This window comes from Candoia aspera, chromosome 1, assembly GCF_035149785.1.
Source record: "Candoia aspera isolate rCanAsp1 chromosome 1, rCanAsp1.hap2, whole genome shotgun sequence".
NCBI classification, from domain to species: domain Eukaryota; kingdom Metazoa; phylum Chordata; class Lepidosauria; order Squamata; family Boidae; genus Candoia; species Candoia aspera.
The window spans coordinates 222,795,580-222,813,900 of NC_086153.1; the positions used below are offsets into that span (position 1 = coordinate 222,795,580).

Below are 18,321 nucleotides of genomic sequence, written 5' to 3' on the forward strand. Positions count from 1 at the left end.
GTACTTTTATACCTGTGCTGGAAAAGGTCAGAAGCCACTGGTTGGATATGCTTGTTTGCTTATTCCTGCACTGGTTTAGCTTTTCCTGTTTCTTTTTTAGACTTGTATTCTGTTGGTCTTATATTCTACATTATGTGTCTTGATTATGTCTTGAACAATTGCTAATTAATAAAAAAAGGAAAAAAAAATATCACCAACAGACAGACAGCATAAATTCTTGAGCACCATGAGAATAAAACAGAGAAGCAGAAACTTGTTTCGTAGTTCAGGAAAGCCTTTGAGAAACTGCGAATCACATTTCACTAGGTTTCCAGACATCATTGGTTTTGAAGGAGTCAGCTGTTTCAGGAGTCAATTTAACCATCAATTGAGTACAATCCTTTGCATATTTATTCAAAAGAAAATCCTACTGCTTTTTAAGAGCTTAGTAAGGAAATTGTGTATTGACAAATTGGTGGAGGCTATATTTAATGGGTGATTTTTACTTTTTCTTGCTTGCTTGCTTACTTGTTCTTACATGCCAGAACTAGTATGGTTAAAAGCAGTTTCAGGTTAAGAGCACACATTTTTCAAACTGTTTGGTTTCTGAAGTAAGACTATATTAGGAAACAAAGCATTCACCTTTCCTCTCAATAATGTAAGGTGGTGTTCATTTACTTAACTTTATTAAAAATTAATATATTTTTACATATTTGATCTCAAAAAGTTATTTGTAAGTCTATTAGTTGTAGGTATATGGACGTTTTGATTAGTGTTATGCACAATTTTGTTTAACTTCTGTGTAATAAGGGTTTGCATGATTATGTTTTAATAAACTTGGAAATTTGTAATTTTATCCTGCAGTCTTGGGGTTTATACATGGTCAGTATAAATGATATTTTTAGAGTTTTTATGGAATTTTGTATATATGATAACCTATTAATCTTTTTTTTTCCTTTTCTTTTTTTTCTGATTATTATGGCTTATGGTTAAACAAATAAATTGGACTTGGCTTGATGCTTTGATTACATGAATATATTTTTCAGTTTATTCAATAAAACAGAAGTTTTATTTTTATGTTTTTAAAGAAATAGTTGAGAGCGTTATACTTTTTTATTTTCCTACATTTACTTCATGAATTGATACAGTTGCAAAAACCAAACTTGTCAGAATGAGCTTTCTGTGATTTTTAAGGTACAAACATGATGACTCAACTTTAAGGATGATGCACAATACAGTCTCTGTTTACCATGCCATAACTTTACCAAGCTGTGGTAAAGTTACAACTTCTTTATATTTTGGTCATAGGGCACCTCTAGCCTTCCTGATGTTGTTGGATTCCAGGTCCTTCCAACTACAGTCAACCTGTTTGAACTACAGTTCAACTATATTTGGCACACTGCAGGTTTTCTACTCTTGATTTGTAGTTGTATCACCCCATGCTAATGGTTTTATTACTGTTTTACAAGTAGGAAATTGCATGTTCTCTTACATTTAAAAAAAAAAACAAATACAGTTGCAGAAGCTGTAATACATTTACATTTCTTCTATCATTCTTTTACCCTCAAGATGTCTGTGTTTATGTGTGAGTCAAATTGCTTTAGTGTATATAAACAGCTAGAACAACCTATATAATATTCCGAATCAGTTTTCCTTTCTTTTGTCAGAACATGTCATGATTTTTGCAAGTGACACAATAATCATTTGCAAAAATATGTCACACAAGCACTTTGCCAGTTGGAGAGTACACAGCATTCCGAACTGGCCGGAAACCAACTTTTTCTTTTGGTGGCTTATGTTATGGGGACTTTTAGATTACATCAGTTCTTTATGATACAACTTACTTTAATTGCCTACATGATTTTTTTCCTTGATGTGCAGTCTCTTGTTGCTTCGTTGACTTGTATGCTCTAAGGCAGACTCTTGGAGAGGTCCAAGATTGAAGGGATGGGGAAGCTGAGGTACAGCAGTTCTTATCCCTTTTCCACTTTTACCTCTCACACAAATAGGCTAAATGCTATATGACTGTTTATTTTATTTTATTTTATTTATTTATTTATTAAATTTATATTACTGCCCATCTCCCCTGATGGGGTCTCTGGGAGGTTTACAATGAAAACAATAATAAAAACATCTAAGCTTCAATCATGCTTTAAAAACATAAATAAGATAAAAAATATAAATATAAAATCTGAGAGGAGATGGAATCACAATCAATAGGGGATGCTACGGCACCAACCACCCCCAGGTGGAGCTATTACCACCCCCCATCCCATGCAAGGTGGCAGAACTAGGTCTTCAGTTTCTTCCAGAAGGCCGGGAGCAAGGAAACTCGCAAACAATATGACTCTGTTAATGGAAAAATACGGACCAGTTCCACCAGTTGATTTGAAGACCCACCGATCTATGATTTAGTGGATCTGATGGGTAAAGTACTTTGCTTCTTCAGCTGAAATTGATAATCTTTTTTTTTTTTCTCTCTCTCTCCCACTGGAGCTTTTTCTGCCTACATTTATTCTCTGTTTCTTCAGAGCAATTTAATGATTTAGGAATGGGTGCTTTGTATGATCAAAAATCTTTCTGTCTTCTTTTTAAGGAAGCTTGCAAGTCCGATACAGACTGAGCAAAGACAGATCTCTTATTTTCACAATTGATTCTGGAAACTTTGCTAACAGAGAACTACATAATGTGAAGATAAATAGAAATGGAAGAGAGCTGACTATTCAGGTATCTAATTTACCAACCATTTATTGTGGCCCACACCTTCCTGAACTTTTACTGCCCTTAGTGTGCAAATGAAAAGGGAAATTTGATACCTGTTCTAAAAACTACATTCCCATGTTTGTTATTGTTGCTGTCATGAGTACTGATGGTGAGCAGGAGGGGGCCTCTATCCAGGGGGGAAAACGCATGTGTAGTACTGAGGAGTTAAGCTGCCATTCAAAGAGACACAGATCAGACCCGCCTTAACCTTTGGGGTTTATCTGTCTGGGTTTTTTCTACACTTCTTCAGTTTGTTAGGATTTTCTGTCTAATATAGCAGTAATAAAGTACTAGAGGCCTATTCCTTGCCTCAGTGTGGTTCCTGGCTGTTAGGACAGTTGCTGTTGGGTCTATAAGTAGCTACAGCAGTGGCATGGTCAGATGAGTGCTTGCCCAGCCAAGCGAGGGTCCTGTCTTTTAGCTGCAGCAACTACATTAGGACTGGAAAGAAGGAGGAGAAATTCAAGAGGAGAAAGAGGGATGACCCAGAGCAAACAAGCCTTCTTAGCTTGTGAAGGACAGCCAAAGTAGTTGGTTAGGAAGAAGTCACCAAGTGAGTTACTACTGCCATTGCTTCAGTTTGGGGGGCAGAGAAGCCAACAGTCTTTCCATTTGCTTGCTGCTAATGAGAAGGCACATATGATTTGTCAAAAGTAACCATGCCCTAATTACTCAACTAGATGGCAAGACTGAGGTGAGACTGGAGTCAGAATCAAAAAGCTTTACTAGTAGCCACAGTGATTGTTGTCCTCCAGAAGGATCCACCAAGGATCCTTTCATTCCTTGATAAATATGAATTGCACTGAAGCTATAATCTTATTTGCTAACTTGGGAGCAAGCCCTACTGAACTCAGTTTGGGACTTATATTTGAATGGAAATCTATAGGGTTGCACAATTAGATTCATTTTTTTTCTGTTTTACACAAAAAGTCCAGAAGGGGTTTCCAATCAGCAATAGATCCTCCCTTCTTGGTTTTCTTGATTCTTCTTGATCTTGAATCACCAGGAATGGAGATGAGAAGCAATTTTTATTTTGTTCCTTCTGGAAGATGAATGTCTGTATGTGCTGCCTCATTGCACATTCTCAACCTACTGTCCCCTAAGGGCAATACACAAAGTCGCTGTTACTGTAGGGATTCTTCTGTTTGACTCTTTAATATTCTCTCTTTTACAATATGTAGCATGCCCCACACTATCTAGACTGTCATCATTTACAGTTCCTGTTCCTTGCTCCCACAATCAATCTCTTGCTCACTAACTGTGCCATTGTACTAATGTAGTAGGGACTATGCCAGTCTCAGTATGGTTTAGTAAATCAGATGCCCTTTCATTCTTTTACATTTATTCACAATTTCCCTATCTTTGCCCATTCTTAGGAGGACTGTCTCATGTAGTAAACATTCAAGACCTGCTATTTTAAGTAATCTTCTGTAAATGTACATTTCAAAGAAGTTTGAAATGTCTCCAAGCAAACCACCAAGCTCAGAGAGCACCAAGAACTCCATTTCTTTATGTAGGCATAATATTCAGATAGGGAATTAATATATACTAATGATTGTTATTTTTGTTTTCTTCTGATTTATAATTAGCCTATAAGATTAACTCAATTGGTATACTTGCTTAAATAAAATTTGTAAGCCTTGCTCACGTTCTGCTACTAGAATGATATCATCCACATACCTAAAATAATAGGCTGCAGATATTGGAGAATGAAAACACATAGAGAAGAAAAAGTCTGACTTTTCATCTCTTTCCCTTATCAGAACTGATGGGATCCTAGCAAGTTTTGTAATAAAGGTGTTCTTTAAATTCCTCATGCCAAGGATCAGAGAAGACTCGAAACACATACTTTGATGCATTACTAAGGCAGAAGAAAGCCAAATAGAGAATAGAACTTGCTCTTATCTATATTTGGAGTGTGAAAGATCAACAAGAAAAGGAGTTTAAAATGCTGTGTTGGTACATACCATGGTTACAGATATGGAAGAAACCTAAAGGAAGAATACTAGGAAAATGCCAACAAATAATAAAAAAGAAAAGAAAAACGATTGGCTTCTGATACCACTGATCAACACAAGTTGATTACAGGTCTAGAATGCAATAAAAATATATAATGAGCTTCATGATACATTTAAATTAAAGCTAAGGATTACATTGTCAAAAGGAGCTTGTGCCTTCTTTAGGGAATTATTCATGAAGATATGGCTTGCATTTGGCTCATCCTGTATTCAAGAGAATACAGCTCAGTAGGTGTGTGCTAATGACTTCAAAACTAATTTCCCAAAACAACATGGTTGTATCTCAGTTTTGCTAATTACAATATAAGGCATCTTTGGTCAGAAGACTGATTGTCAGTTATTCTAATAATTCTTTGCTTTGACACAAAGAAGATCAATGAATTCTAAACACCTGTTGATTTACATTCCTCCATTTCTCAACTCTTGTTCTGCTATTGTGTGGTACTTGGCATAGGAATATACATAATTGCAACATAACAAGCTAAAAAAAAAAGTCAACATCAAGTTGATTGAGAGTCCAGACTAAATTCAGTTCTACTGTAGTAAAACAAACTGGGCAGCTTCCCAACAATGTCTGACCTGCACAGATACAGGAATGATAAAACTGACAGCTACAAGCTTGGAGAATTACTGAGCTGCTCTCAACATCTCAGTGTTGTGCAAACATGGGGAAGATTTGCCTGAGAGCAGCCTCATGTTGGAGTGAATTATAAATGTGAAAAAAAAAAGCATTTAAGCACAACAGTATACCAATATATAGGCACTTGCTTGTGTAAATATTGTTAATACCATGCACTGAATGCACCAGCTTTTTTTCAAACATAAAAATTGAAAAATTGAGGCACATTTATTTTGCACCCTTTGAAAACTAATATATGGAGCAGGAAAAAAAAAGTATAAGTATTCCAGTTACATGATGTGTTATAGATTCATCCAGGGTCTCACTGCAGGCTGTAATAATGCAATTGCTTTTATTGACATTCTCCACCTTTTGCTTCCTTTCCAGATTGACCAGGTTCTCAAAGTCAAGCACAACTTTTCTTCTGAGGTTGAGTTCAGGGCCATCAAATCACTGACCCTAGGGAAAGTGACAGGTAGGCATTTGTGATGGCTTTCTAATTTGAGATGATTATATGATGATCATCCATGAAGTGTATTGTTTGGATACATATTGTCACACTTTTATTTTCAATAAGTTATTGTTTATATCTCTGCTATGTCTAACAACAAGTGCTAATATGAAACTCTTTGCAAGAGATGATGCATTCTTTTTTCTCAGCCAGACATGCGTGATAATGATGACTACAAGATCATTTTTGTGCAATCACTAATAGCACTGGCCTGGAGATGAACATTGCATGTGTCTGTTAATCTGGGCCATAGTGACAGTCTGGACTGTTACTAGTGTACTAACTGTCCATATGCAGTTGGATGCCATCTAAGGGCTGGTATTGGAGTCCCCAAAGCTTTTGGTCCTGGGAGGCGTGAACCCTCACACTCTGGCGGGGAGGGATTCCAGAGTGGCTTGTGAGATTGTGGCAACCATGACAAACATGTCACGGGTAATAGTGGCTCTAACACACATAGATGGGCACATGCTTGATTTGTTCTTTACACGGAGCAGATGAGATGTGATCTGACTCTGGAGAACATTAACATCTGGCCTTTGTCATGGTCAGATCACTTTCTACTCAGATTGCACATTGTTGATGGACCTATTAGGATGCTAACCATCTTATGCCTGGTTGACTTCTGGAATACCAGAGCCCAGAACCTTTTGATTGGGATAATTTATAAATCTTCTCTCTCTCCTTCCTTTCCAGAATTCTCATTATCCCCATCCAGCATCTTTCTTTGTATGCATAGGTAAAGAAACATGCTGGCTGGGGTGATAAGAATCATGAGGGAAGACTATATAGAAAGTCTTGCCTTTTGGAAAAATGAGGAAAATGCAACCCCTGAATGCCCTCTGATTGAACTGAAACTATTAACACTTCCTCAAAATCCTTATATTTCCTCTCTCTCAGTGACACTTATTCCAGGAAAATGTGTCTATGATTTCAGTGTAAAATGATAAAGGAGGTGGCAAGAGTTTTAGTGTTAGCCACCTTAGATTGTCTGAGATAAAAGTGGGATATAAATGTTTTAAATAAACAAAGTATTTTCAATTGCAGTTAAGACATGCATCCAAGGTATTAAAACACTGGGGGTTTTTTTTAGGTTAAAAGAGCAGCATTTGACAGTAAAAGGTTTTCCACCCTTTGTCCCTGAACATTCAGAACTGATACGTATATGTTGGACAAAATTGATCACCTAACTGGCAGTAAAAATCATGGCAAAAAGACTAGACTGGAATTGCCTCTGAACCAGAGACTGAAATAGGTGATTAGTGGATATCCAAGAATAGTTATAGGAAAGTGACCCCTCTGCTCCAGGAAAGCACACAAAGCAATTGAGTTTGATTTGCATGCCTGTCCATACACTTCAAAAAATAGCCCCTGCATGTGCACAAGTGATAATATTCCCACACCCCTTGTCCCCCTCCCTTTATTTAATCAAGCAATTCTGTACAAAATCTACTGCTATTTCTTTTAGTTAAAAGCACTTCATAGTCTAGCTGGAGGCTCCGTTTAATGGATACTAACAGGTGGACATTGTTCAGTGCTTCAAAATTTAAAGGCACCAATGGATACACAGTCCAGATGTGAATCTCCTTATCTTCATCAAAGTGAGGCTATGAAACTGGCCCAGACTACTCCTGAAATTAATTACCTTGCTTCCAGGCAATCTGTTTTCCCTCGGTGTGCATTTCTCATCTGGGAATTCTTAGGGACAGTAAAGGAGCTGAAATTAAATGACTGTGTTTTCCATTAAATTAAGGGGGATGCTTTTTATGTGCATAGTCACTCATGCATGCCCATATCTTATATTCAGGGGAAAGATTAACTGAATGAATTGAAAAGACTGCACACAAGCCAGTTCTGAAATTAAGTAGAGAATGAATCTCTCTCTCTCCCTCTCCCTCTCCCTCCCCTCCCCCTCTCCCTCTCTCTCTCTCAGAGAAAATATGTGAAATTAGTCATTATTTTCAAATAGCTTTTTAAACATAACCTAAACTCTCCAACAGACAGACAGCTTGGTGTCATGGTTAAGGCATGAGGCTAGAAACCGGGAGGCTGTGAGTTCTAGTCCCACCTTAGGTACAAAGCCAGCTGGGTGACCTTGTGCCAGTCACTCTCTCTCTGCCCTAGGAAGGAGGCAATGGCAAACCACTTCTGAAATCTTGCCAAGAAAATTGCAGGGATTTTTCCAGGGAGTCACAAGGAGTCAGCGCTGATTTGAGAGAGAGCCAGCTTGGTGTAGTGGTTAAGGCAACAGACTAGAAACTGGGAGACCATGAGTTCTAGTCCTGCCTTGGGCACAAAGCCAGCTGGGTGATCTTAGGCCAGTCCCTCTGTCTTGGCCCTAGGAAGCAGGCAATGGCAAACCACTTCTGAAAAGCCTTGCCAAGAAAACTGCAGGGACTTGTCCAGGCAGTCTTCAAGAATCGGACATGGCTGAATGGATTAAAAAAAAAAACTTTCTGAAATAACAGTTGTGATAAAATAACAGATTTTAAAATTAAAACTCCAGAAGAAAGTTGTCTGGTAAGCACCCTTGATTTTGATCTCCCATCTCTAGACTTTTATTACATGGATAAAGAAATATAAATACAATTCCAAATATGAATTTATCATTATCATTCATGTTGCTTTTTTTTATTCATTCTTGTATTACATTGGTAAGATAAAAGCTTGTATTATTGCATTATTTCAGGTTTTATCTAGCTATTTCTAATTTCATGGAACAGTTTACATTCAAACCCCCCCCAACCTCAAATGCTTATCTGGACAATATTATAAGTCAGCCTTCCCCACATGGGTGCTTTTCAAATATGCTGATGGATTTACATCTTTCTTTGTGCCAAGATAGCATGATCATCAGCTGTGTTGATGGGGAATTATGAACATTATAATTTCAAAATTTCTTAAGGTCTTTAGGTTGCAGAAAAATGGACTAAGCATTGGAATTCCTGATCGCTAGCTTCAGACAGGGCATCTGCTGATGGCAGAGTATGATCTGTTAGTGAAAGAATCCATGGCTGCCTACTACAGTTCCCTGTCTCTCTCATTAATGACTAAGCTGGATGTGACTGACTGGAGCTAGAATCCAATATCTGGAAGGCCATAACTCTTATGTTATGGAATGAATTGGAGACATCATCAAACTGGACAAGGTTTCAATTTCCTTGGGGTAGAGCAGATGAGTCTACAACAACCTGCTCTGTTCCAATTCTGGATTTCACAAAATTCAGTTTCAGTCTGCTTCTTCACAGTTTCAGAGCTGTACAAAGGACCGTGTGTAACAAAAGGAGGAAAGCCTATATTGTTTACATAAAATATCAGACTAGGGAGAGGAGAGGGAGGTGGGGAATGTTAGATTTTAGTAACCAACATACAGTATCTGTCCTTAAATCTTTGCAATCAAACCAACATTGTTTGGCTTCAATCTTGGGAAGTAGATTGTATTGAAAGACAGTACTGACCCAAAATTACCTCTTAAGCTTCCATAACTGAATGTGGACTTCAACATCAAGTTGAACCATGTGTCATCCTTGATTCATGAGATGCACTGGTTACCAGCTGGCTTCTGGATGCAATTCAAGGTACTGGCTATCAGCTATAAAACTGTACATGGCATAGAGCGTAGTTATCTGCCCACCCAGTGAGATTGACAGAGTGTGCATGCTCCAGGTGCCTTCAATTGAACAATGCCCCCCACACAGTCGAGATTCATATATTCTCACTCTAGAGTTGTTCCAGAAGTCATTAAAATGTGGCTCTGCTCCAAAGCCTGGGGTCAGGGTATATGCTGAGTCTTTGTTAGGTTTTTGTTGTTGGTGGTGGTGGTGGTTTTGAGTGTGTTTGGTTGTTTAACTCTCCTGGCCCCACATCTTTTGGCTGTTTTTTGTCTGAGTGAATTGTAAGCCACCCAGAGTCTTTTGGGAATTGGGTGGTCTTCCTATCTAATATTAAATAAACCAACCAACTGATCTGGATCTCACCAGTCCTCATTCAACGCTAAACTACATTGGTTCTCACTTCCCAACAATATATAGCTTCACAGAAGGTCAATGAAGAGCAGATAGGTAAAGGTAAAGGTTTCCCTTGACGTAAAGTCCAGTCGTGTCCGACTCTAGGGGGCGGTGCTCATCTCCGTTTCAAAGCCAAAGAGCCGGCGTTGTCCATAGGACACTTCCGGGTCATGTGGCCAGCATGACTCACGGAACGCCGTTACCTTCCCGCCGAAGCGGTACCAATTAATCTACTCACATTTGCATGTTTTCGAACTGCTTGGTGTGCAGGAGCTGGGACGAGCAACGGGAGCTCACCCCGCCGCGCGGTTTCGAACCGCCGACCTTCCGATCAACAGCTCAGCGGTTTAACCCGCAGCGCCACCGCGTCCCTTATAAACGGACTGAAATTAAGGTTTTCAACAGATCTGTACTGAATTATAGCAAGGCACTCTTCCGGAGTTTGTCTGTTTCTCTTTATCTCTCTCTGTATGTGCGTATATACATACATGCATATATGTATACATGCATACATATATATACATACATACACACCATAAACATATATGCACAGTTGGTAAACCTGACATCATATTTTGAGATTTAAAGATTTTGAATTATTGGGCCTCAATACCTTCTTATATATGTGTAGAGACACTTGCATGTCTTAAAAAAAAATGTAGCACCACCAGCAATGGAATGTGAAAGATCAGGAGAATCAAGATCCTCCCTTCTCACTACCCACTCCATTGTTCTGCGTTTTGGCATGGAAATGGTCCACGAGAAGGTATCTTTCCAGATGTATTAGGAAACTGTTTGACTACTTATAGTGTAACAGTGGAATCTGTCTGAAACTTGGGAAACTTTAATAGATCTTCATCCTAAGAACTGTCAGTTGATATTGGCCATCCCTTAGAACAATTAGTGTTGCTTTTTTTTTTTTTTAACATAGTCTAATTCTACCAGGATCTCACTGTGCAGTAACTGGAGGGTGGGGGAAGTCATTTCACAGTGAGAGAAAAACATTCTACTTCCATCTCTAGAGGCTGCTATTATTTTCAAAAATAGAGTTTGGAGGGTAATATTACTTAATTGCTGTGCCTTATGCTATACTTCAGGGAGTATCTATAGGATCCCTTTGGGAAGAGTTGCCAAAATAGAGGGTTGCAAAATCTCCACCCTCGTCCTCATGAGATCTTTCTCTTGGAACTTTATATTTAGAATGAACTGTTGCTCTCTCAATTGACTGCAGCTGTCTGCTCTCAAAAGCATCTTTGTTTGGCATTTTTAGCTCTCCATTAAGTTACATCCATCAAGCCAGTTTTTTAAAAAAAATCACTATTCCTCATTATGAACAAAATGGGAGCAGTTGTGTTTTGACACAACATTTTGCATTGCTTAAATGGAAGGTTTAAGAGAGTGAACAAAAAAAAAATATATATGAACAAAACAAATTATCTTAGTAACATTGTCTGATGTAGACTTTAAAACACAGTCTTCCATATGTAAGAAAAATTGTGGTGGCATATCTGATTTATACTCAGAATAAGCTTCCTTATAAAATGATCATGATGTGTACAGCCACCTGCTGCAAATAAGTGCCAGAGTGCTTGTGCCTAAAAGGGGAAATAACCATTGAATTTGCCCAAAGGAAAAATTATGCTTAGCTTGGAGCAAAAGAAATTGTTTCTATTATAGAAGCCAGCCATTTTTTTTTCTGTAAATGTACTTGCCTTCTTCACTGTAGTCTCTCCCAACATATATCTTCATAGTTAAAATATTGGCTCACAAATATACTAAGATTACAACCCTGTGCTTGCTTGCTTGCTTGCTTGCTTGCTCATTTATTTCAGTAGGTTTTACTTCTGGATTATGTATAGGCTCCACTCTGTTAGTTATTAACCCCAAAGTTGGTATTTCCTCAAAAACCTTTGTCAAAATTGTGGGCTAGTATTTTATTGTTTTCTGCAGCACTAAGTTTATGCTGTTGCAGTAAGTATGTAACTGACATACCCACTACAGGACATTACTAAATATCCTAAACCTAGTAACATCTCTTATCACAGCATTCCAATTAAACAAATGTTTTTGTTTCTAAGAGCATGTGAGGTTACATTTATTCAGCAAATAAGATAATGATGATAAGAGCATTTGAAGATGCCTTCTCAAGACCTTTAAAACTACATTTTGTACCAAAATACGGTACAATGTGATGGGAACAAAGGTGGAGAGTGGGTTTTGAGACTGGTCAACTGATTAGCTGTGAACATGGTGAAGGTGGAGCTGAGATGGCAAATAGGATCTGGCCAGGGAATGCAGGGAAGCTACAGTGGATTCTCTGGTGGACCTTTATGAACCACAGTTTAATAATTATTATTGTCTTAGTGTGTTATGATATATTCATTTGTGGTTGCCTCAAATCTCAGTTCTATGGACCAAAGTTTGGTTATCATAGGAAAATATCTGAAAATCACTTTCCTGATGTCCAAATCCATATAACTCATCAAGGTAGTATTGATAAACCCATAAGGGAGAGAGGGCAATACCCAACATACAACAGTAGGGGGGTCATTTGAATTATCCTAAGCTATGGCTTCCCAGAGCCACAATGGGTTCATAAAGCATGATTTTGATTACATAATCTGAAGTAGAGCAGTTTGACAGGCTAAGAAAAATATTAATGGTCAAGAAGGTAACTCTTGTGGCACAATTCCAATACAACACAAGTATGACATTTTTGTGCATTTCTGAGAGAGCACAGGGGTTCCTAACAGTGGCACTGTAAGAGCCATAACCTTGTTATGTCAATACACACTAAGAGGTAGTAACAGAAAACCTAGATTTTGTGGCATAAAATAGTACAAATTAGCACAAAGGTTTATGTATCCTCTCATAATCTGTGCCAGACTTTTTTGTGTTGTTTGGTGGTGTTAACTAGGACATCCAGTTGTGCCAACACATCTTCAGATGTCTGAGGTCATGGTTAATAAAGTTCATATTTGTAGATTTCAAGATCACACTGTAAATATTCAGACATACACTCTGATGAAATAATTCCTACAAAAGTGGCCTTGATCTTTCTGTGGCACAAGTTCATGTGCTATCTATTCTCCAGTGTAATGAAGGAATGTATGTGTATACTGAATATATCTCATCCTTGAAATTTTGTTATCTTTCCTTTCTTCTCTCACTGCTAGGATATCAGCAAAATATTTTTCCACTTCTGTTTTAAGAGTTTTGATCAGATAATTTGTCAAATGTTTTCTTGCTCTCCAGTAACTGTTATAACTTGAATGTCTTTTACATAAGAAAGGTACAGCTTTCATAATGACCCTGACAAAGGGTACCAGAATTATGAAAACTAAGCATCTGTGGAAGCCTGAACTTTCACTTGAAAAAAGGAGCAGAACCCAAACTGATTGATCATGAAATATAGTGCAGATAATGCTTCTTCCTGACACAGATATCTTCAATAATCCTTTGTGTAGTCTGGACACACCTTTATAAAAAGAGGAATTAACACCAGATAATCTGAAATTTTCTTCCACAGAGCCATGCTGAAAATAGGGCCAGTGTTTTCAAACTGAAGAACTCATTTTCAAAAGTGCCCCAAGGACACAATTTTTATGTTTAGTGGCAATGCTCCGAAACAAGTATACCGTAGGGTGATTTTCTGCATGGCTAGTGTGCTACAGTGCAGAAATTCATTGCTAATTACTGTGCCGCTCTATTCTGTCTAATTTGTGACCATGCCAGGCAGCAATTGCAGTTATCAAATTGAAACAACAACGTGAAAGTAAATCTTGTTATTATAAAATTAATTTCTATTGGAGGGAATATTGTCATTCATTCCAGATGACTAGCCTTTCCATTGCCCAGTTCCTCTGATTTCACCATTAAAATGAAGTAGGGTTTCACCAGGCTGACTATTTCTGGATCTGTAAGGATACTACAAGTAAGGGAGTCTCTTCGTTGGAGGACATAGGTGGAAATGTGCAATATCTATCTATCTATCTATCTATCTATCTATCTATCTATCTATCTATCTATCTATCTATCTATTTTAGACCAATTAATAGGAGTGATAGTTATTGAAACATAAGTATAATTTGCTGAAAACTACAGAGTAGCAACATCTTTTGATGCAGATAAGGGGCTAGCAGCCCTAGGAGTTTCTAAAACCCCACTGGAACTGGAGAATTTGACATGCTCTTTGCAAAATAATGACTTCAATAGTAATTTATAGATGATTATTAGACTACCCCAAACTGAATGTTCAAGAGTACAGAGAAGCATGGTATGAAAAATGGGAAAGTCCAGTATCTGAATTTCAGTTTTGGTGTCTATATGTCACATTCTTATAGATTTAAAATTCTGATAATTCAACAAACATAGTCCATGACCATTATTACATGGATTCAAAATTGATGAGAGAGATAATTATGAATAGAAAATAATTAAAAGATTCATTATTGACAGACTCAGCTAATTGATAGAGATGTGACACAAAAAAGCAACATTGTTTCATATGATGTGTTCCATAGTAGTTTCCTTTTGAACAAAAGTTATTTCACATATAAACTTTGTTTTAAAAGATGCATCAGCTTTTGAAAACGCTAGTGGTCTTCTGAATCATATACCAATGGTTTGGAAACTAACTGTAGGACATTGGAAATGGATATTACAAACTTTCATAGATAGTTCATAAAAAAAAAAAAAAATTGAGACTGCAAGGCTGGAAGGATACCCAGTCTCCATCAGTCCCTCTTCTGCAGTAAGATGGGCGGTGGCAAAATTTGACAAACAAATAAATAAATCAGTTACAAATTATCTGAAGAATCACCTCCCTTTCCATATTCAAACAAGTGTTTTACTACTGAGTTATTTAAAGGTTACCAGAAAACTGTCATGTTTGCTTGGTTGTGAGCCTGTAGCATTCACAGAGAATCAATAGCCAGTCAGAACTTGCCCTGCCTAGCCAAAAGATGAACACACAGAGATATCTTAGCCAGCTCATCTGCTGATCAGTACATACTCCCATAATTTCACACTGGGGAAAAGGAAAAAAACAAAACAAAAACCTGCAGCTAGATACTGAGCTCTTTCCATTAATACTGTAGTTATTTGACCCTTAACAGTTCTGATGCTCCAGCCATGATGTAGGGACCTTGGGCCAGGGCCCACCAGATATCCCCTCCAATGACTACACAGACTGTTCCATGAAACACACCTCAACAAAATGATGCTGTATCTGCAGTAATACTGTTGCTTTGGAAACAGGGAATCTTCAGGTCTTACCAGAATACAGTTGTGTCTGGTGAGAACACCATATAATTGTCAGGGGGTTCATCTTGATCCTCAAGTGCATATGCTGTCACATCTAAAAGTGACCACAGAGTTTCCATCCAAGTAATCTTATTAAGCTGGCTTGGAGAGTTGGAGAACATGATTATATGGTGGTTCAAAATTCCCTTTTTATCCCATATGTTCTTTAACTACTATGAAACTGCTGGATACTATGAGCAAAGATTTTAGAGTGAAATATTAGTATTGGTTTCTCATTTATCAGTTAAAGTAGCGGAGGTGTTAAAACCTCTCCTGGATTAGAAAATGGGTTGAATATGTGCCTGTAAACTGAAGTTGAATCATAACAAGATGAAGGCATTTCCCTCATCCAGGAAAATTGCGTATAACTCATTTTGAAATGACATACTCCAAAAGTGGTCTAGGTGGCTTAAAAAAATTGATAAATTGCAGTTCATTTGATTACCTCTGGATAGGAAACCTTGGTTATCCATGTGCTGATTGCCTTAAAATTGGATTTGTATAATGTATTTTACACCTAGCTTTTGTTGAAGTTCTTTCAAAGCTTCAGATCTGTGGATTTTGAGTTATATGCTGAGGGAGTATATTCCATCAGTTCTGAAAGAACTTCAGGTTATCAGTTCACTTCTGAGCCCAATTTAGGATGTTGGTTTTACTCAATACTCCTCAATGCATCCTGCATGTATATCTGTAGAAAGAAAGTCTTCTTGTATATAGTTGTACATGTTTTGGCTTCCTTACAAGCCAGGACATTTCATTTTCGGGATTGTGGCTCATTTGGGAACCAACAACTGTATACACAGAGGTTTTTCTGCTTACAGACATCTGCACTAATGCATTGATGTCTGCAGGAGGTTGTCATTCTTTGAGTGACATCAGTGGAGATGCTGCTTTTCTGTGTTTACATGGAAAGAGCTCCAAATAATATAACACCTGAATAGGATTAGTATTCCTGGAGGTTTTAATATTGCTCTACAATACCAAATCATATTTAATCTTCAGTTTAAATATATTTAGAGTTGATTCCAATGCAGAGAAATAAGAAATGCTACAAATCTTTCCTGAACTATACTACTTCAGACTGTGCCAGGAGGAAATATATTTCCCCTTTTCTTTCTTTTTTGGCTTCCCTTAGGGTTAGGGTCAAAGCATCTGTAGGTTTGCAGAGGAAAATACTACCATGGTTATGGTGAATACAGCCTGCCTGCCAGCCTTGCATACCAAACGGTTGTCATATATCTCCATCAGGAAGAGATGTTCAGTGTCACACACAGATAACCAGTCCCTGTGCAGAACATGTTTGAAGTCTGTGGAATGAGGCTGAGGAAAGCACAGGCCTGCCACTGTTCCCCATAGCCTCTGATATGTTTCCAAGAATCTGGGGGAAGTCTGGATAAATGAGGCAGGAGAACTTTTGCTTCAGAAAATGGATGTTTCTGTAGAAATAGGCAAAATGTCCAGGCAGGAATTTACACAATTATTGGTTTTCTGTGTTGTCCTAAACTCTTTTGTCTCAGGTTCTTATTTCCCTGAAAAAATTAAGGAATAGTGTGTAAACTCAGCCTATATGAATTTCAGGCCATGTTGAAGGTATATATGGCATTTTTTAATCTGTAATAATTTGATGTTTCTCTAGTATCTTCCCAGAGATTCTGGTAAAGAGCAATCAATGTGTAGCAAACCAGTGCAATCTTGTGGTTAGTCCAGAGTATTCTGTTTTCTTTAGGATTTTTGTTTTGTTTTGTGACTGATTTGGACATCATCCAGGCAGGACTGTAATTTATCTCTTTCAATGCTGAATGCATATATTTTAATAAATATAATAAAAAATAATATTTTAATAAAGATTAAAAGGGGGTTCCTTCCTTTAATAAAGTTTTATTTATTAAAATAAATAAATTTCCCTAAAGGGAAAAGAACATCTATAACCCCTAGCTCTCATGTCTCTACACTACATAGCCCAGAGACAGCACTGTTAAAATATTTTACTTTTTGTATTTTTATCTTTTAATCACCAGAAAGGCAACATTGGGTATGAGAGTCCTATCTTGTATGCGTGTTAGAGTTAGGAGAAGTCACTATCTGAAAGACAGGTGGTGGCAGCAAGAGCTATCAAGCCACTAACCCCAATCAGGTGGAGTTGGGAGATATACACACACACACACACACAGACACAAATAAATACATACATACATACACACACACACACACACACATATACATATACATACATACTGTCATGATCACCGTTGCGATGCTTGTGACATCGCAACGGCTCTCATGACAATGCAGGGAAATGGGTACCGGGCGGATTAAGGGAAAAGGCAACTAGCTAATAAAAGAGAGCAACAGGTGCTGGCAACAAAGTATCAACTCTAGCCGGAGGCACGGAAGAGAGAGATACAATGTTGCAAAGAAGGTAATTGACAAGACCAGACCACGAGGCGCGCCCGAGCTGTCAAAGAGATTACGAACCTGATCGCCCAGCAATGAACCATCACCGGCCAGGGAAGCAATTAAGGAAACGCCTGGATCACAGGAGGGGCTCCACGACCCCTCACCTACCGGCAATGGAACTGACGGGGCTCGGGGCGCACCCGAAGTAAGAAGGGGTGGAGCGCTGACCAGCGCGGGCTATTTTAATCCCATTCCAGTGCGCTCCACTCACTCTCAGCTTTTCTTAAAGGGCACGCATACTGTTACTCAAATAAAACCAGAACCAAAGCCTACACTAGCATCTGCGTTTTTACTTGGTAGCAGGCAGAGCCTGACATAAAGCTGAGAGTCACCAAACCAAAGTCGCCAAGCTCCACCGGACGAAAATTTTCTGTGAAAACAGAACCGGAAACAGCAATGGAGCCAGTACTTCGCACCAGAGGCGTGAAGGATGGCCCGTGAGAGGCAGAGGCAACCCGACAGCTGCTGGAGGCAGCACACCTGGAATGGGACACGGACACCCTCCCTGCCCACACTGTACCCCAGTTCCAGACCTGGAGCTCCAACCCAGACGGGAGAGCCCGACGGAAGATGAAGTTGGGGACCAGCAACTCCTCACATGGGCCGGCGGAGCAGGACCCTGGACGGGAACACCCTACTCCACCTGGAGGCTCCGCTACCCCCAAA

The 18,321-nt window shown here is 38.5% G+C and overlaps 1 protein-coding gene across 1 annotated transcript in view; it reads left to right on the forward strand.

The window, feature by feature from the left end:
* Positions 1–18,321, forward strand: part of CNTNAP5 (contactin associated protein family member 5) — a 317,159-nt gene that overhangs the window by 281,394 nt on the left and 17,444 nt on the right. Inside the window, exons 20-21 of the mRNA XM_063309182.1 lie at positions 2,576–2,706; positions 5,767–5,854. Coding sequence (XP_063165252.1) covers positions 2,576–2,706; positions 5,767–5,854 — 219 coding nt within the window. The remainder of the gene's footprint in view (positions 1–2,575; positions 2,707–5,766; positions 5,855–18,321) is intronic.